Genomic DNA, 20385 nt, shown 5'->3' with positions numbered 1-20385 from the left:
CAATAGACAAGCGACCCTGTCGTTTAAAATGCAAGGCTGTATGCATGTTTACAAATAAAACTACCAACTGCTACACATAGTATTGCACCACTGGAATGCCACAAGTACAGCCATACTCACAACACAAATATACTTGTAAAGTACTATATTTAACTGCTAAGCAGATTAGGCAATTTACTTAGGCTTAGTTTAATTAAGTTTGTAATACAATACAGGAACTATATATAATCCATCTACATCCTACTTCCACTCTTCAGCAACAATGTACTTTTTACAGTCTATAACATACTGTAACTCTATAACATACTGGAAGCAACTCAAACCATAAACAAACAAATATATGTCATGATTATGTCCATGATACATTATTTTACACCATCAGCTACCTGGGGAGAATTGCTTCTGACATCATTTGTCAACTTTTTGAAGCTTTGCACCCGTTTCATTTTCTGAACACCTTGAAAAGCACCAATTTGTCCGAGCACCTGAAAAAACACATAAATGACATGAAACTATGCACCGCATGAAAAAAAGAGTGCAAATATCCTTATCTATGCTTGTTTACAGGACATATTTTTACCTGCTTAAAAGCAGAAGGCCTTTCAGGAAGGTCATTAATTGAGGTGGCAAACGAAACCCTTTGTAATTCTGATGGGTCACTCAATGTGTTTAGAGCTGAAGATGATTTGTTTTTTGCCCCGCGCTGAAAAATATTCCACCTTGGTTTGGAATTTTTCGTGCTTGACTTTGAATCTGTTCAAGGGACATAAAGTATTTATTTTAAGGATAGCTGTAGTTTTTATTTTAATCTGTTTCAATGTAGTTTTTCCAAGTACAATGATATTAAAAAAAAAAGTATTTTCAGAACGATACAAAAAAGTAACACATTAATGCATTACTAATAAATGTTGGGCAATATTTGTGATCATTACTATGGCTGATCAATTAAGTAAAAACCTTAAAGAAAACAATGACAAAAAAGAGTATTAACATATTTAATAAACAGTTAAAATATGCATAAAGTTGCAAACACCTTAATTTAATACTGCAGAGTTTCTTTGTTGAAATGGTTTAAATTAGTCAGGAGTTAAGGTGTTTAAGATTGTGTTAAAGTTAAGCCACAAACAATTTATTAGAAAAATCTATCCCTGAAGGTGCAAAGCAATTATTCCTCAGCTGCTTTCAGATTATTAACAAGCATTGATAATTAAAGCATGCATTTTAAGTAACAAAGTTAAGCAAAAAAACAACATGCTGCTGCCATGCAAACTAGTTCAGCAAATAGGTAGTTGTGATCTAAAAGGGCACCTTCGTTTACTTCCATGTTCATTTTCTATGTTTCCAGGACTTTCACAACTGTTTATACATAGATTTACAGATATACACCAATCTGTATTACATGGTGAAATAATTTAAATTATAGGGACGAACGCTTTTTTCACAACGAGTATATTACAAAACGAAATTAATCAAATTATATGCCCAAAAGAGCCATAATAATCAATGAGAGCTGCAGACAGGGTGTATACACGTATACACGTTTGGTACCCAACATATCGACGATTGACCGAAAGGTACCACAAAGTGGAAATCTGTGTGCCTGCTAGTCTATACCAGCTAGCACAGTGCCACATCAACAGCTGCACTGATGAGACATTACAGGTCGAAAGAGTGCGTGTAACACCCTGTCTGCAGCTCTCATTGAAATGTTGCAGGTTGTGTTAAAGTTAACGTGCAATTACCTTGTGTCTTTGTTCACGGAAGGCAAAAGGATAAAATTTGTATCAATTGCTGCTTGATAGTTTCATTCATTCATCTGCATATGGCACAACTAAACCGTGACGAGATGGTGTGGTTCAAAGGTCAATGAGTAAAAATTGTCATTTCTATTGATAAGCCGACACAAAATTGGCACACGCAAAATTGAAACGTTCATATTTCATTGTTGTACTTTCCTAGAACAAACAATGTAAAAACGAGAATTACCAAAGTTAAACTGGGATTAACAACCGACCTTGTTGCTGTATTCGCTACAACCTCTATGAAAGCGTAGCGTCTTTTTTATAGTTGTTTTTCCGAAAAACCGACCCAAAAGTGTTTGTGTTGCAGAAATTGAGTAACGTACCCTATATTTTTTGAATTCATACATTTGATGCCAATTCAGCTACATTTTAATCAAGGATAATCACAAAACAGTTGAGGTCAACTACTTGGATCGCTTTCCTTTGTTTTGAAAACACTGTAATGTGTTTCTATTGTAAACGCTCTGAAAGGTAAAGCATGTCATGCGATACATTTAAGGCGGATGATTAGAAGCGAGAGTTGCCCGATATACTTTTGACAGTCAGCGCGATAGGCTGATAGGTATGAGGCAAAGAAGAGATTTGAAAGCACGAAGAAATTACATTCGATTATCTATGCATGAGGGAAACAAAACAAGATATATTTTCTTGAGGTTTACGTGAAATGAGTCATGCCACAAAATTGTTTTAATGTGCATGCTGATGAAAAAACTTTTTGTTTTTGTTCAAATAATTTTTGCAAATCAAAGAAGTTGTTTATTTTTTGCGAGATTGCGTGACCTAAGGCATGAGTTCACAGTATGTTAGATTTTACAGTTGCCTTCTGCTGTTGATCGAAGCTAAAAATGTCCCCGACAAGACGGAACAAGGTCGTCCGGGATCGTGCGACCGCCCAAACCGCTTTGAAATCAATATGCCATTAAATAATGTTTAATTGCGGACACAATGGCGAAAGGCGATATAAGGCGGTATTGTAGCGTGTAGGAAACGAATAGTTTATTTACCCCGGCATCGTTTACAGGATGTGTTGGTAGGAGGTGTAAATAGGCGGCTCGTCATGATGCAGGTGTTTTGATAGGCGCCAACAGTGCGTCAGCTTCCATTCAGAGGTGATGAGTGAGATGTTTTCCTTTGCCGCGAACTAATATTAGGGCGGAGATGTAAACTTTCCGACAGTTTCCATCAACAATCATATTGCTCCGGATTTTTTTGTCGCTTGCCTTTTTACGTAGGCTTACATAACCTCACGACTTTCAACAGAGATTTTAATTACGACTGACCCTGACCGACTGAACAACTCTTCAAGATGGCCGATGCTCTTTCCATGTCTATGGGCGGGAGGGTGGCGAGCATTTACAAGCAAAACACCAAGCGAAGAAGATTCACCACTGTCATCAACGAGATTGAAAGCAAACGACTGACCTTTCTGAAGAAGCAGATTGAAAACGACCGACAGGTTGAACACAACAAGCTAGAAAGGTGAAAGAGTGGCAAAGTTCTTGCAGGAATTTTAATATGTAACTTTTATTGCAATGACAGGTGACAAAAACGCTTTTTGCTGTTTTGATGTGCAAGGTCAACATTTTATTTAATTATATTAAGATTTTGTTAGTATTACAATCTGAAGTTTGTTTGGTTTAAACTTTTAGTATGGAATAACAAGCAAAAAAAAACTTTTTTGCCAGGAAGTAACAGTTTTGTTGTTGTCCAGACGTAATAACCAAATGGTAAATTCCAACGACGAATTGAAGGCTTTCCAAATCGCGTTGCTGCGGCGAATCAAGTCGGTTCGCGAGGAAAGCAAGTTGGACGACGGGAAGCGGCCTTTGCTTAACCTTGGCCGATACGGAGGGGCGACCGTGGACCAAGTAAAGGCCGAGAGTGAGAAATACAAGCGGATACGGGACCCGGCCAAGAGGCGGAAAATAAAGGCTAGAATTCAACTGGAGCAGGTTTCTGTTGCGAGTGGTTGTATTAAGATTACGTGGTTTGACGTTTTGCATTTCACGGAATTTAGGGAAAGCGTGACGGTAGAATAACAGATTTTAACCCGAATGAAGTTGGACATCTTGCCGAAAATATTTTGCGGGTGAGTGAATTTTCGAAATCGGGTAGAATGAGAAAAATATAATGCAGTTGGGAAGTATATTTGTTTGGGAAGCAATAAATCAATTATTTTCAACATTCGAAGTAATCACTTGAATTAAACTATGTTTTACAAAATACGCAATTTATTGCAGTTATACAAGTTTGAGGCCCCGAAAATCACCACCAGCAAACCTCACCACGACATTGCCAACCTGGATGACCTACGGGAAATTACCGGACACAACTATGGATCCGTTTTCTCGCCACATCAGGTTTGTCTGGGGCATGCAGGGCACTGCCGTTTGACCATCCCCGGGTCAATCAACACACCAAATGTCGATTGTAACGATTGTGCGCGAGTAAATGTGGAAAATGAATAACGACCCTTATTTGTTTAATGCAAAATTGATTGGTCGTATTCATGATCAGAATCATACTTTGACAGAGAGATTTTGTTAAATTTGTATGGTATATTCTCTGGGCTCGATGTCAATACAAAACCACGTTGTGAGAATAAAGACACTGGCACTATACTGTTGAAAACACTGACATGCCTTATCTATGATTTCTGACGTCAGTCAGGTCAGCTCCATATAATCCTGGTGATAGATCAACCGCGTCATTTTCATATTTTCACTGTCTCTTTATCGTCACAATTATAAGTAAATCTGTAAATAGTGATCCTAAAACGACGTTGTTTATGTCATTTTAGCCCGGTATGTCACATCCCACTATACAGCAGCCGAGGAGATTGATTTTGCCGCCGTTGCAAATCAAAAGGTCCCTGCATCCCAATTCTAATTACTATCGAAAGATTTCGGCAGAATATCACCAGCGGGAACGGGATGCCCTGGTCGTTGCTCGTTCTGATAAATCGCCTATTGCCAGGCGCGTTTCGATGCTTGAAAATATTGTTGAAAAGACCGAAAACCCAACTGGAAGTAATAGTGATGGAGGTAAAATGAGTCTTTTTCATGTGTCAGCGGCCCGAGGTCCATAATACATGCTTGAGGGTAATGATTTTTTTTGAAATATTTATTAAAAGGAAAGAAACCTTTTACAGTGTCTACGATACGAAACCGATTTTTTTTTATTTTAATTTTTAGATACACGCATTTTAGCTGAAACCGAACTAAAATCAAATCTTTACTCAATGCACTTCAGATACGAGCCCTGCGGAACTGGCATCAAAGTCATTCGATACGTTTCCTGTGACTTCCCTTCGACGATTTGAACTGTCCTCGTCACGTGATCCGGGTGGAACAGAGAACAAATACGTCTGGAACCACACAGATGCCATGAAACCGGTTAAAACGCGAAAGCAGCTCTCGGAGAGTCAGAAGTTTTGGCGCCAAACTGACAGTTTATCCACCAAGACAAAGCCTCGCGTCCTTTTGCCGAAGATAGAGTAAGACCGGTGGTTTGCGTCGTGAAAACGTTTGCAACTGGGCTATTTGCAATGATTTTGTTGGAAACGTTTCATTTGTTACCAGCAACAATGGATGTATTCGATACGATTTGGTTGCAGATTCCGTGCTGTCGATAATGGGTTATAAACGTAATGTTTTTCACCCCTTCGTCAAGCAGGCGAAGTAGAAGAATGCAAAAATGTACATTAATGTGTTAAGTCGTACGGATAAACGTTGCAATCACCAATTAAATAAAGGTAATACGTTCCTGAAAACATAACAAGTCCAAGCAGATGCATGATTTTCAACATGACTACTTGTGTGTCGGATAAGGTCGAAACGCAAGGGCGCAAGAAAACGCGCTGACGCGTGAACTGACGTAACAAGTTCGGTCTCCTGTTTGTCAGCATTTAGCGCTTGCAACGCTTGGTGTCTTGTTGTGCTACTGGTGTCCGCAAAAGTGTAAACCATTGTAAATACATTTGTAAAACAAGCTGTTGTTATTATTACATCTTATGAAGCTAGGAAAGTCGTATTATCCGTTGTTTCGCATTGCAGGATCTGGTTTAGCTCAAACAGTAAAACAATTATGAAAATCCGCGTGCTTTGCATGACCTTTTCGGTATTTATTTTGCATTTAGCATTATGCTACAACGGTGTAAGAGGTCAGGGCCGATCAAGAAACAGACACAGAGGGCGGTACGGAAACCAAGGTAGGCGAACTTATGATGGTGTTTCATTTAGTGAGTGATTTCTTTACCCAGCAAAAAGAAAATTATCTAAACAGTTATACAGTTTTTATAATTTTACGTTTTTACTTAAAACAGTCACCAAAATTTTGCGTTTTTTGGAATGGCAGTAGACTTCACATGTACACTACTACAAAAGTTTTTTAGTGGTATCTCCCAATTTTGAACAAGATAGATGGCTTTCAATGGGAGGAGGGCTTTTGTCGCAATAATCACTACTATATGTTCCCCAGTGATCGCTGCGCATAAATCTTTAAATTGTGTGTTGAAATAACTCTACAGCAAGTTGTATCGGAAATGGGAATAAAACTTAAATTATTGCACTTTGTTGATGGGAATGGAGCAAACCAACGCCTTTGTATATAGGTTGTTGCCACACTGTGTTTTTTTATGCGTCGATTTGAAAAATCCCCATTGTTCTCACTATGTTTTCTTGCTTTACGATGATGGATTTTACAGGCGTATCACCTCAAAGAACGCGATCGCAAACGTCCAGAAACACCGGAACCTCGTGGCTCGACTTACTCGGAATTTCGAATGACGGTGGTTCGTTTAGTTTCTCTATCGGCGGCCAAACGATACAGTTCAATGCGGAAAGCGTAGAAGAATTGATCGAAGATATTGCTGGCGACGACAATGACGAAGCCAGCCCTGTGACCTTGGCTCCCAGCACGCAAGCAGCGACAACTCCCAGAACTACAGTGTCGGTAGCTTCTAACATTGGACCAGCAAAACCTTGGAGAGGGCATGGCAGCTTTACGGTAATCTCATGTTTAACGTTTATTATTTTGGCTGAGGTAAAACTCTTTTATTTCATTCGAAAGTATTGTATAGTTTGTGTATACTACTTACGGACAATGTACACTCATTGGTAAAAGCTGTGATGTTAATACGCGGTAGTGCACTGAATACACTGTAGATACCTTTGCGAAACAAATGAGTGCCAATTTTGCTCACGTTGGGACGTGCTTTCTTTTTATTCCCTTCGGTTCTCGCACTCTCATTAAAAAAAATGTTTCATTGCCAGGGTGACATTCGACTTGGTTGCATGGGAAAGAAATGCTTGAAAGGCGTCGTCGAGATTTACAACAGGGAGGATAACGTTTGGGGTGTGATTTGCGGGGATAACTGGGGAATCAATGAAAGCAGAGTCGTTTGCAACTACCTACAGTTCAGGTATGCTTCCACACATTTAAGATAAACTGCCGCAAAATACGCGGCATAAAACTTTTTTCTTGTTCGTCCACAGCAAAGGTGCGAGGAAGGGGTTAAGGTTAAGGAGAGCGAAGGTGCCTAAAGCGTCAAGAAGACTCACGGGAATGTTCGCCAACGTAGAGTGTGATGGAAACGAGACGACGATCATGCGATGTAACGGGGAGCGATTGTCAACCGGGGAATGTACCACGGATCGCGTGGCGGTTGTATCCTGTGCCGGTGAGTTCTGCAAGGGTCGATGCCATTGGTTGTTTATTCTTTGCTGTTGTTTAGAGTTCTTATACCTAAAAACCATTATTCGTCACAGGAAAGCGGATTTTGTCCAACGAGGTGGTTGGTTGCGAAGGTTCGGAGGTACCGTGTGGGAATCGTGGGATGTGTGTTCCACCTTCCTACTCATGTGACGGAATGGCTGACTGTCCTTGGGGTACAGACGAAACTAACTGTGGAGGTAAAACATTTCTAAACTTGTTGATTTTTTTTGTTTCTCTTGTCTTTACACATAATACAAAATAGTTGTACAAATGTAATTGCCACAAGTGAACGTTTTACACACGTTTTACACAAGACTGGACACAAATTTTCCTCGGCGGCTGACTATTAGTTTTAATGCAGAAACATGTCCCTCCGGCTCGTTTGCTTGTAGAGGGAATAGCGGCACTTGTGTGTCTGAGCAGAACGTGTGCGATGGCGACCGCGACTGCCCCGATGGAAGCGACGAGAGCTCGTGCGGTAGGACGCGGTTGACAAACCGGGCGTAAAAATTCAAGTAGGAAACGTTCTTTGTGGTCATCGTTTCTTGCTTTGCAGAAGACCACTTGTCACATTTTGTGGAAACTCCAGGCGTAAAGCTGCGTCTGGCCGAACGGCAGTACAACTCCGGGTGGCGCCATATATCGCCTTACCGATGCGCAAAGAGGTGCCGAGAAGAGAAACGGTTTCAGTGTGTCGCATTTGATTACAATAAGGTATTTAATTTTCCAATTTTTCTCAACACTTTATGCAATTTCCTGAATTTTTGCCGTCGATTATTTTGTATTGAATCTATTGCACCCTTCATACAAATAAGACTCCAATTCGACTGCACCAGTAATTGCTTGTTAACATGATAACTTATACGCGTCTGCTGTAATCACAAAAAAACACACACAGCAACATAGAAACAGTTGTTCATATTTATGTCCATCATAGACACAATAATATTGTATGCGCAAAAGAGCCATAATAATCAATGAGAGCTGCAGACAGGGTGTATACACGCACTGTTTCGAAAGGTCAGCGTGTATATAATATTGTTAGGCAAAACGAGAGTGCGATTTGACGACTCAAAGTCGAGATGCTGTCGGCTTGACGCGGCCGCCCACTGTTGAAAGAGCAAACTGGATTCATTTCGCTCTGAAACGTGTGACCAACTGTAGGCAGTTCCTTTGTGGCGGTCAATGCATCCCCAACTCCAATGTTTGCGACGGAACAATGCAGTGTCTTGACGGAACGGACGAACAAAATTGCGGTAAAGTCGTTCATGATGTTTTGAGGGATAATAGAAACGGACGTTGAACGAACTTTTTATCTTAAAATGTTTGTTTTAAAAATATATCATCAGGCCACGTTAGGCTCAAGGTGGATAATTGTTTTGAATTATTATCCTTTTTTTGTAAATGACTTTTTGAACACCCAACGAAATTTCATTTGCAGATACGGTGTTACGAGTTATTTGGAATAGTTTTTTCACTGTCTCTGGCTGTTGTGAAAGTTTTTTCGGCTGTAGAAGTGTTTAAAACTTTTCAAGTTTTGTATTCAGAACCAGAAAGAGCTGACATTCCGAGGAGAGCACGTCTTCGCCTAGCGGCAGGACCGTACAATTTTGAAGGACGCTTGGAGATCAGCAGTGGTGACTCAGATTTCGGTTTGATTTGTGACGTCGGATGGAGTATCAGAGAAGCTCACGTAGCTTGCAGGCAACTTGGTTTCAGGTAAACGTATATTAGATTGGCTTCACAAATTGGAAGTACTTATAAAATTCAGGTTTGATATTTAGGGTTTTCTGAACGAAATGCGAATTGCTGAAGTTGAAAGTTTAATGTTACCAATATCAAAAGAAAAGGTAGTTGCGTGAACTTGATTTGTTTGTAGGAGAGGGGCTCTCTCTTCGCTATCGGGACAGGCCTTTTCTCGCACGAACCTCGACTACAAGTTAAGTGGAGTAAAATGCAAGGGCACGGAAACATCCCTGCGCGAATGCAAACATGACGGGTGGAACCTTGCTACTTGCAACATGGATCACGAAGCCGGTGTCGTTTGTCTTGGTTGGTTTTAGAGTGTTTGCTGAGTGAGGGATTGTGGGCTTGGAGTTTTATTTAGTTGAAACAGATTATTTTGATATATTTTCTTTTAAGTTGTTGCTTTAGAAAAATGTTCAGAAGTTGAATGAGATGCAATAAAATAATTGTTTTTGCCTTCTTTGGAAATATTTCGACAAAATTTGTAAACGCGCGTATTTCGCCAAGTATTATTTAGACAAAACTTCGAACTTAGGTGACCGATTTATTGTTCCATCGACACCAACCATAACTAGACGACCCACCACGGCAAGAACGACAACTCTTGCTACCACAACAACGCCGCGACCCACCCGACCTCCCAACACCCCGTCAACGCCCACTTGTGGAAATATGCCACCACACAAAGAGCACATGAGAAGCAGGGTGGTCGGAGGAACAAATGCAAATCCAAACGAATGGCCGTGGCAGGTAGTCTTATGTAGGCACTAATAGTTGCTTTGCCTGCCACATGAAAGTATAATAATTCTTATCTCAGGTTCAAAATATTTCAGAAATATTAAGTAAATATTTATTTAAACGGAGAAATGACAAAGCATTAAATGTCTTTTTCCATAGGCAGGAATTTGGGTTTCAAGGTCGCTGAAATGCGGAGGTACACTTATTGACAGCTGCTGGATTCTCACTGCAGCTCATTGCTTTACGTATGTTTCCTCAGTTATATTTCGAAAAATGATCCTCACAGATTAAGCATAACTTTTTTGTTTTTCCTTAGACAAATGTATTTGTTGAAGTATTACACCATACGGCTGGGCGATCATCAACCGGACGTTTCCGATAGAACCGAACAGGAGTTTAAAATCAGACGCATCATCAATCATCCCAGATACAATACTCAAACCAACGACAATGATATTGCTCTCTTAGAGGTCATATCATAATAATGCTCAAAATTTGCAAGTTATCTACGTAATGCAAGGAACACTAGTAGAAGAGACGCTATTTGGTGGTAGTGGGTTTATGGTCAGTCAACCATAAACCCATGGAATACATGGAATAAAAAAGTAGTCGAGCGTTTTGTGTTGGTGAGAAAGTTTAACGTAAAACGTAGAAAAATATCGTTATATTTATAAGATGAACATCCACGTATTTGGGCAAGGACTACCGTCATTATATGAAACCCCTAACACTGCGCATAAATGGGCTTAGTTTGATGTGCTAAGGAAAACGACCTCTGCTCAATTTCAGCCACGATGAAGTTCTTGTCTTTTTCGCAGTTGATTCCGAGAAACGGACGTTGCGCGATTATCAATTCCTACGTAAAGCCTGCGTGCGTACCCCCTCCCACCCAATCCTTCCCTGCCAATCATAAATGCTACATTATCGGATGGGGAAATACCTTTGCAGGCAGTAAGTGACGAACTACAAATAAGCCTGAGAATATAAAGAAAGCGTTTTACTATGCCTAAAGTTTCTGAAAAGAAATTCATTGAAGTAAAACGGTCGGGATCCTTATACTGAAGGTCGGGACCCTTATACTGAAGTCTTGAAAGAAGCCACAGTTCCCCTCATCGACCGTTACACATGTATAACCCAAAGCAGATACACCAGCGATTCGCTGACATCAAACATGTTTTGCGCCGGCTACATGAAAGGTGGAATCGACACGTGTCAAGGGGACTCGGGTGGCCCATTACTTTGTTACGACTCGGGTAGTGGTAAGTAACATGCAATGTTAAATTTTGATAATACACAAACCAAAAATTGAGCGTCTGTATGATTTTGCAGGGAGGTATTATGTTTGGGGAGTAGTGAGCTGGGGGTTTGGTTGCGCGGAAGCTCGAGCTCCTGGGATCTACTCCAAAGTCAATAATTACCACCAATGGATAAGGGACGTAACCAGGCTCGCGCTTTAAGTTGTTACTTGCCCAATGGAAGTTACATTGTTTGATATTTGTAAAGAAATAAACTGACAACATGACTGTAACAAAACTGTCACCACATCTCTTCTTTTGTAAATGTTTGAGTCAGTCAAGTTTAACCGATAATTTATTTTTCAACTTAATAACAAAGCGTACTGAAAAACAAAGAAGAAATCACTGCTATGGTAAATATAATAAGTATCAACAGTTTAATTTGTAAAAGTGTTTCAAATTGCCCCAAAATTGACGTTTTTTTTAATTTACTATTTCTAAAAGTAATTTACAAAAACAAATAAGAAAAAATCGCTTTGGGTATTTTTTGATGCACAAACCCCTGCATTGGTGCCAACCATTGTCTCAATACTCTCTGTAAAGCCACAATCCAAAGCATAAGAGCTTTACAATCGCTCTGGGTTTGTAACCCTAGACGGCAATCTATCGATCCTGGACCTAGTTTCAGATTTTGAAGGCAGTTTTTTTGCCCATTCACTTCTTCTGGAGTTTTGCTGGGTCATGTTTCGCTGTTTGGGTGGAAGCTCAGGAGGTTGAAAAGAGCGCTCTTCTGGTCGGTACCAGCGACTTTCTGTTGGCTTGTTGTTGTAATGGACACTTGGACGATTCCCGATGGCTACCGGGAGAAAAAAAAATTCGAGTTTACTTTAGTTTTTTTACTTTTTTTTTTATCTATAAAAGAAATGCACTCGTTCTGATTAACCTATAGCAAACAGGATGTATTGTCCGTACTGTGGGCCCAGTCCTAGAAAATGCGGATCCCTGACAAAAAATAGAATGCGGGGCCTGTATTTTACCTAAATGGTGACTAGATTTTTAATATTTTTTGGTCTTTATGGTAAATTGCAGGGCAAACATAACAGCGCTGGGGCCATTAGGCCAAATAAGCCAATTGTGTCTGCGACTGCTTCTGAATAGTTTTGTGTGTAGGCACCATTCCGATATATACACGAAATACCATTTTTTCCGTAACTTAACAAAATTAACAATAAATTAAATTATAATATAAACACAATCCATTCACAAAAGTGATACAAAGTTTTTTTTTGCATAAAATAAACATATTCTGCTCTTGCAATAATCTACCTCGTTCATGTTGAGGTCGGTGAGGTATAACTTTTGGATACGTTCTGGAAGTTCCGTGCAGTCCCTCGTCACCTCTTGCTACGACATTACGAGGCGGAGGGTAGGATTCCATGCGGTGCGTTCCCGGCGGTGCGTGAGACATAGTTCTACTCAATACGTTTCGTCCCCCTTGGCGATATGCCTGTGGCTTTTGGAATACATTGTTGTACGCAGGCGTGTCCTTATCATAGGATGGTTTCTGTTTGCATCGATTTTGGTTTGGTCCACCCGGCAGTTCGCCACGTTTGAAATTGAACTCCGTGGGGTGCGGTCGGTGATGACCTCCGTGAGTTTGTGACGTTTCAACGTAGGGAGGGGGTGGTACGGAAGGCAAAGGTCCACAAGCCATGTCTACTCTTTCAAACGGATCCACTTCATTCTGTCAAATTGCATTATTATTTAGAAATGATGGAATAAAGAAGAACCTGATAATTTTAAAGACGCAATGGTTACGATGAGACAACTTTTAGGGAAACTAAGCAGTATTGGTGGGTTACCTTGACCACTCAACGGTTAAATATCTCATCGATAAATAAGTCATGTATAGTTAACCTAACAAATGATTATGACAGACTTTAAACATAACTCTTTAGTGGGTATAATAAAAATCAAAGGTTCTAATGTAAAGGTGGTTGCCGCAATACAAAAGTTTTACTCAAGCAAATATACCTGAGGAAGACTTGGATCCAAGTCAGTGAGCTTTGTGCTACCATCACCTTTCGCCACCTCCTTTTTTATTTTTTTTCGCTTTCTCCTTGAAATGTATGTTCGTCTGGCAACAAATAACAAAACGCCTAGAGCAAGAAGCAAACCAATCACCAAACCGCCGATTTCCTCTGGTCTCATCCCTGATTGTGGGGTTTTCACTTTGTTTTTTTGTTGATCTAAATTAAACCATTAGCTTTCAGTCGTGGATTAGATCCAATGCACTCATGGATGGCTCGCTTACCGTAGAACAAGAATGGTTTTTTGGTTTGTTTCGTACGCTTCGTGGGAACCGGGTCGGGAAATGATTTCTTAGCTGAAACGGGTAACACAAATCATTATGGGGAAAATGACTCCCTATTGGGCGGCGTTTGTTGTTAGGACACTTTGCACGGCTTCGGTATACTAGTTATGACATAAAATTCTCTACCTATACGCAGCGATATATAAATTCACGTTTACGATTCCCGTATGGTATAGAACTAAACAGCAGTTTACCGTAGAAGCCAGGTTTTCCAGTGCTGGCTTTAAAGCTGATCATGAAACCAGACATAGCATTTTTTCCAGGCTGCGCTTGAAAATCAATTCTCAGCTTCCTTCCTAATCAACAACACTACGATGTTCGAACTGACGGCCACTGAAGTTATCGCGCACACCTTACCTTGCGATATAATGTCGCCCGGTGTGTTTTTGCCGCAAAACTTGGCTTGTGATTTGCCAATGACCTCGTCGACTACCTCAATGTAGTTGGAAGAGCAATGCGCTGGATCGTCCGCGTCCAGATCGATACCACGGAAGGCGATTTGAACCCTTTTACCTTTGGCTGCCTGAAGTCTGTGGATGAAACAGGTAAGTTATTTCCTAATGGAATTTAGTTAAAACGGTAAAATAAATGAAATGCGTACTAAATACGACACAGAATATGAATATTAATAACCAACAGCTAATGATGTTTTTTGGAAAAGTTATTTTTTTTTTTGCTTAAATAGAAAATATTTTCCAAACGGCTTTTTTTATTTGATCTATTTTTATATCCGTTTATTTCATTTCTTTACTTACGAAACAAGTGGGAAAATTGTAAGCTTATTTGCTATTGTTGGAATTGCTTGATATTGACCTCATTCGGGAGCCGTGCTAAAACGATTTAAACTGTGGTTAGATTTTATTTGTGATTAGTTGCTTACAAAAATGGCTTCCGGCGAAAACTGCGGGACAAATTTCTTGTAGGAAAAGGTCGCCTTTTTTGTCTCGGCAGTACTATGCAAGTTTGCATTTTATATACTTTTGGTTCATACTCCAAAGAAGACAGCGTATTATCTTTAAAGCTTGGCCCAGAGTTATTACATGTTAAAACTTGTCCCTGATTTTTCAAATGTCCCTGATTCTTGTTGTTACGTCGCAGTATTCCAGCAGAAAGACTCTAATACAGAGAAAAATTTTTAGTCACCTCCATGTACAGCGCGAATCTTTGACAACCAGCACTTTTGGGTACCCACGACTCTGAATGGACTTCCATTTTGTGCCAGCTTCAAGGCGTTGCACGCAAAACCCTAAACAACATACGTGTGTTGCTGAACAAATGAAAGCGGATCGAGAAAATAAAAACCCTCATAAATAAGGCCTTTGTGTATAAATGGTTCCCATGCGGAGGGTAATAAATGACATCACCATAAAAATCCAGGAAATATCATCGTAAATAGCAAGGAAAACGTTTGTCTAAAATAAACAAAGCTTTAAAAACAATCATTTGTTAATTCACTCACATGTCACAGGTTGAATTGAAGATTCACCGTCTGCTCGTTTAAGAAGGGATTTGACGCTCAGGGACACAGGAAATAGAAACTGTAGGGCAACTGCCCATTTCACCCACATCTGGGATTTCTTAATTTACCAGAAGGGAAATTAACCAGCTTATACTTTTACATTGTCGTTCGACTCACTGCACTTCATAACTTTTGAATTCTATTAACGTCGCCAATCGATTGTCTAGAATTCGCACCTATACCTACAGCTTTTGTTTGATAAAAATCTGTTACGAAGTGTTTGTTGGCAATAAAGCTAATGGGAAAGTCTGACAACTCAAACTTTCAACCAGTCTATATCAAAAAAAGTAATTGTCTATATCAGTCTATCAAGTTGTTTAAATTCGAACTATACAAATAATACAGCAAGACACATTTGCTTTAGAATTGGTTTTGCTTTTGGTCGTTGGCGAAATTGTATAGTGCGACATTATATCACAAAAATTCAATACCGATAAAACCCAAAACTATTTCCATAGGCCGCTTTTATCATTAATAACCTACGTTTCAACCTGGCTTTCCTGCGAAAAAACGCCGTGTATCACACTAAATTACATCAGTATCAAATAACTCATAAATTGTCCCATGGACACTTGTAATTACACACCTTCACTAGCTCAGTCGCCTACAAGTTCATTACGCCGCCGGCCATTGGCAACATGAGATCGGAGACAAAACAGGTAAGGCAAGCCGAACAAGTTGTGCGGTTGAAGTTTGCCACGCGGTTCTGATGGTTGGTTACAAATCGGTTTATCTCGCATGCGATGCACATAGACTAGATTTACTTGCTTGGAAAGATGCCGCCACTTGATTTTTATTGTCGAAGTAAAAAAAAATTTAATGAAGTGCAAAGTTGAAATTTGGGCTTTTTAACTTTTTGAGTTGTGGCACTGAGCACGTCTTGAACGATGTTCATTTACACGCATACCCGTTATGCTAAAACGTCAAAGCTTCCTTCAACACAAATCTATTCAATTAATTGATTTATCAGACTTTTCCTTTTTTTAAAGACAGTGTCAATAGAAGACATGCAAGCTCAATGTCCTCAGGTTTTTCAGTGACGACATGTTTCAAAGATTTGTTGTCGATATTTTGACAACAAAATACAAGCGTCACAAATCTCACAGTTGTAACTACAAACTTTATTTTGTGCAAGCGAGGGCGATAACAGTAACGTCTGGAAATGAAAGGACAGCAGAGGCAAATACAAAGATAGTAAGCACAACCGACTTAGAAAAGTAATAAATAATATTTTACAGCAACGATATGTACAAGTGTCCCAGGAAAAGATCATTTTTTTCCAATAAACTAGGGTAAAGGTGTTGTACTTGTGAAATTGAACAGCATGCATCTGTACCCTTCCGCGGAGACCCCAGCTAAAAGGAACAAAATTGATTACGCACAGAATACGTATCGCCTAAACAGGTACAGTCACTTTGGTGCCTACTAATAAGTCAATAGTTGGACAACCTTAGTGTACGACAAACAGCATTGACCTATACCTGTTGATATCGGTTGGCCCATATTCGGGACGCAGTTGCAATCGATTTGAGTATCATTGTTTGTGTAAGCGCAGGTAGCATTGGCCGAAGGACATGGACTCTGGAAGCATCCTGTCATAGGGGTCGTTTCTACTGCAGCAGCTGCATTTTGAAACACAATGATAAAAACACGCCAATTACGTACGATAAAGGGTAATATACCGAAACTGAGAGTGCATAGTAAAAGCATATAACATTCTGATACATATAAAAATATTTAAAAAATGTTGTGTGTCCCCTTGTTGAAGTGTTAAATAACATTACAGTTGGTGAATCGTCTAGTTTTAAATATCCTGCAGGACTGACGCTTAAGAAACCTTGATTATTGCGGTGCCTCTTTGAATTGACGTTACCTGCAGAACGTGCGCCAAAGACAAGTCCAACTACCAGGCCGGCGATGAGTGCACCAAGAAGTAAGCCAAGAAGGAAGGCTAGGACACTACATCGTGTGCAGATTATTCCATGGCAGTAGCAACACACACCCCGGATGCAACAGCCGCTCGTCGCCGCCCCTGACCACCCAGAATACGGCGAACCGAGCTTTCCATTTCCCGAAGTTCCGTTCGTATGTCCGTTCCCCACTGAGCTGTCGTTTATTGGCCCGACAACAGCAGTCTGCAGTTTCCAGAAAAAAAATAAAGGTGAAGTTAAATTGCACCTTTCTGATGAAAGTTTTCAGGCAATGTTTAATTTTTTTCATTCTATAAATTTCATTCTATCTCATGCTTGACATTTGCCGTCGTCAGACGCGGTTTTACTTTATCGTAGGCGTTTTATCATGCTTTATTTAAATAGGACGTGTAAGTAATGTTATCTACTTCTTACCCTCCTTCCAGTGAAACTGTCCAAGTGCTTTTCCCTCTTAAGAACTGAGGAAGGTGTTCCTTCCCTTGAACTTCTAGCTTGCTCTTCCCGTCGAATTTGCTCGAGCGACTTGGGTGGCGGCTTGTACAATTCGCGCGTCAAACGGCTGTTGGTGGAGCTAATGGGCATCTTTGGTGGACAAACTGTAAAAGTGCTTCTCTGTTTCCTTTACAACTTAAAAACGACCCAGAAGAAATTTAAGTTAAATGTTTGCTCGCCGCAGTTGCTAAAATAAGGCCACTGTTCAACTCGGTGTCTAAAAATTTGTAAAACTTGTTTTCAATTCAATACACATGACAATTTTTGAAGTTTGGTCTAAAGGATCAGCTATTTCTTATCTGTTGTTCGCGTTTTTAAAGTCACATTTTCACTCGCCTTTTTTATGTATTTATTTTTTGATGCTGCAACGTACTCCCAGCGGTAAACCGGTCCGCTGCAACACTATCAAAAAAAGTTTGAATCCCTGCTTTTGCCATGTTACCATCGCAGACTGCTGTGGTTTTACTGACGGTTGTCAAAACGTAAACTATAATAGAACTCGTCTTATTGGAAACCGAGCCGATTCGCGGCGCCTATCGCAGTAATAAATATCGTGTGCTTATGCACATTGTATGTTGGTTACTATCGTTGTCGCTGTTTACCCTCCAAAACCACAAGCTCAATTCGGCCGTTTGCGCCATTCAAAGGCGATCAAATGAGATATGACCGACTCCAATGTGTATGCTGTTTGGCCCTGCTGAAAAAACAGCTTTCACATTATCGGCGTCGTTTTTTTGTCCCGCTCACACGGAAAAGGCGTTCTGTGTTACTGGCAGTCGTAGGCGCGCCCAAATGATCCTTAATCTTGCACACGTCAGGCCGTACTGGCGACCTCCGATAGAGATATGAAACCGCGTAAACCGTCTTTTGTGGTATAACCAGGAAAACACGTCTTTTCGTTCGCCGAACTTTTTGTGGCCAACAAAGCTCGTCACACAACTATACTGCAGTAAAAAAAAATTTAAAAACAAATCCAACCCTAGTTTGCTGTTTTTTTCCTTACGCCGATATGTAACGATCTAAATGACCACCTATAAGGGTCTGTTAAAATGCGCAGAACTGGGTCAGCCCTTTATAGCACCAGGGCTTTGTTGATGCAAAACATTGGCGCGCGCACTTCTCCATAGTAGCGTGGCGCTCCAATAATCTGTGGAATCCCTTAAACTCCACGGATAACTTTTGATGACTCGCCGATTTGCGAATCGACGCGCATATCCATTGTATCCGCCGTTTCGCGGTCAAATTTCTTTCTAAACCAGTTCTGATAAGGCCCCGCACTGTCAATGGCTAGCATTTTTTGCCGCTGAACCATCCTTGTGCCTCTCGCGATTCGGCCACTTGTCGTTGTACACGCGATCGAGCACGAGAGTCGGAAGCCAACTCATAAATCCTCACTCGCGACTGCCCGACAATGCCTTGTTGTCATAGCTGTGAAGTGGAACGCCCGCAAACATGCCGCCAGTAATATTCCCTCGGCTCTGGCCGAAGCGAAATTGTTAATGCGGTTAAAATTTTTCATTTCCTTGCTTTATCCACCAAGGTTGTGAGTGAGTGGAAAATCTGATGAAAATTATAGAGGTCATCGGTAAAAGGTTTATTGTGATTTGCAAACGAGTGCACAAGCAAGGCCGGAAATGTTTTGTTTTTGCTTGACATTGGCTGGAAGTCGGATTAACGCTAACACTCCAACTTCACGAACAGTCACGTTGCGGAGGGTATTGTCCGCTGAGAAGCTCGAAAAGCGCGCAAGTTGCCAATAACCGCAATTGCGAAATCGGACCGGAAATATAAAGCGACTGCGTGAAAGTCAGAAGTGGTATTGGTTGCTTTGCGAATAAATTCGGAAAACTCGTGGTTCAACAATGGCTACACCTGCCGAAAAGTTTTATAAACTTCAACAAAATTGAATTCAGTATAGCCATGCTGGCGCGTGGGTATACAAAACTGTCTGTATGTTTGTTCTGGCGGCAATTGAAAATGAAATTTACAATGACAACATCTCTGACAAGTAAAAAACTTTTCGCGAAGATTGGAAAAAGCATTTTATGACCGACGTTCTCCATTTTCTTCATCGTTTTGTTCAGCGGATGTGAGGGTGGTTCCCCCAACACGCGACGGTAGCCAAATTAAACAAAAACAAACGTGTCATTTTCAATCAGGGAGAACATGCGCCAACTGTTGCGTCAAATATCCGAACTTTTGTCTTGGATGATGATGGGGGTACACACAGGGACGACTCACGTTAAGCATCGTCAATACGATACATTCGGTTTCACATACCATGGTTTAAAATAAACGATTTAGGGACACTCGTAAAGAAAGGTTTTTGAAACTAGATTGTATTCCAGCAAGAAAGCTGGAATGCTTACCTCACTAATAAATGAGCTATTATTAAGGTACGATAACACATCATTCGGCTGCTAAAACTGAGCACACATAACACGACATTTTTCGGCTATCTGTTTCACAATAATAGACAACTGCGAGGTCCAACTACGGCAGAAATGGCGAGTGTAAAGCGTATACAAGAACCCTAACACAGAGGCATACCATGGACTAAACACGTTTCTTTCAAATAATTCACTGATCATCCGACAAAAGCGAATTTTAATATTCGAGGCGGTTAAAACACCAAACATTAAAGGTAATGAATTTTCGGGGGAACAAATCATATCATAGGTTCCCATCAACCCACAATATTGAACGGACAAGCCCCTGTGATCAATCCGGGATATTGGCCAATCCCAACCAGGTTTTCTTCTTGGTATATGGGTCGGGTTAGCAAGGTGAAAATCCGTGAGGTTGAAGAGACCACTAATGAGCCAAGGTGCAA

At 40.4% G+C, this 20385-nt stretch overlaps 4 protein-coding genes across 5 annotated transcripts; 2 read left to right on the top strand and 2 right to left on the bottom strand.

The window, feature by feature from the left end:
• The first annotated feature begins 3041 nt into the window (after window positions 1–3041).
• On the top strand, window positions 3042–5784 carry LOC145903900 (uncharacterized). Of its 2 annotated transcripts, none has more exons than XM_082992086.1 (6): window positions 3042–3281; window positions 3514–3754; window positions 3820–3891; window positions 4043–4162; window positions 4603–4846; window positions 5055–5784. In XM_082992086.1, the coding sequence occupies exons 1-6, from the start codon at window positions 3109–3111 to the stop codon at window positions 5300–5302; spliced, it is 1098 nt and encodes a 365-aa protein (XP_082848212.1). In that variant the 5' UTR covers window positions 3042–3108; the 3' UTR covers window positions 5303–5784. The 2 variants fall into 2 exon arrangements, with proteins under 2 accessions (XP_082848212.1, XP_082848213.1); XM_082992087.1 differs by having other exon boundaries at window positions 3264–3341.
• Window positions 5785–5836: 52 nt separating this feature from the next.
• Window positions 5837–11549, top strand: LOC145903880 (neurotrypsin-like). The gene is made up of 16 exons (XM_082992063.1): window positions 5837–6012; window positions 6508–6809; window positions 7076–7224; window positions 7298–7482; window positions 7571–7714; window positions 7879–7995; window positions 8074–8231; window positions 8563–8773; window positions 9065–9236; window positions 9397–9569; window positions 9799–10013; window positions 10161–10246; window positions 10318–10471; window positions 10820–10952; window positions 11066–11260; window positions 11331–11549. The coding sequence occupies exons 1-16, from the start codon at window positions 5889–5891 to the stop codon at window positions 11456–11458; spliced, it is 2646 nt and encodes an 881-aa protein (XP_082848189.1). The 5' UTR covers window positions 5837–5888; the 3' UTR covers window positions 11459–11549.
• A 61-nt stretch (window positions 11550–11610) lies between these two features.
• Window positions 11611–15310, bottom strand: LOC145903890 (uncharacterized). Its single transcript, XM_082992074.1, has 8 exons — window positions 15070–15310; window positions 14754–14856; window positions 13968–14140; window positions 13805–13906; window positions 13551–13622; window positions 13271–13485; window positions 12563–12980; window positions 11611–12092 (listed from the first exon to the last, which is right to left on the bottom strand). The coding sequence occupies exons 1-8, from the start codon at window positions 15176–15178 to the stop codon at window positions 11863–11865; spliced, it is 1422 nt and encodes a 473-aa protein (XP_082848200.1). The 5' UTR covers window positions 15179–15310; the 3' UTR covers window positions 11611–11862.
• Window positions 15311–16273: 963 nt separating this feature from the next.
• Window positions 16274–17891, bottom strand: LOC145903905 (uncharacterized). Its single transcript, XM_082992092.1, has 4 exons — window positions 17475–17891; window positions 17003–17264; window positions 16611–16751; window positions 16274–16484 (listed from the first exon to the last, which is right to left on the bottom strand). Exons 1-4 carry the CDS (start codon window positions 17640–17642, stop codon window positions 16417–16419), a joined length of 639 nt encoding a protein of 212 aa, XP_082848218.1. The 5' UTR covers window positions 17643–17891; the 3' UTR covers window positions 16274–16416.
• Window positions 17892–20385: the final 2494 nt, after the last annotated feature.

This window comes from Ascidia mentula, chromosome 5 (assembly GCF_947561715.1).
Source record: "Ascidia mentula chromosome 5, kaAscMent1.1, whole genome shotgun sequence".
NCBI classification, from domain to species: Eukaryota; Metazoa; Chordata; class Ascidiacea; order Phlebobranchia; family Ascidiidae; genus Ascidia; species Ascidia mentula.
Note: the sequence above shows the minus strand (reverse complement) of the source record. Positions and strands in the feature narration are given on the sequence as shown.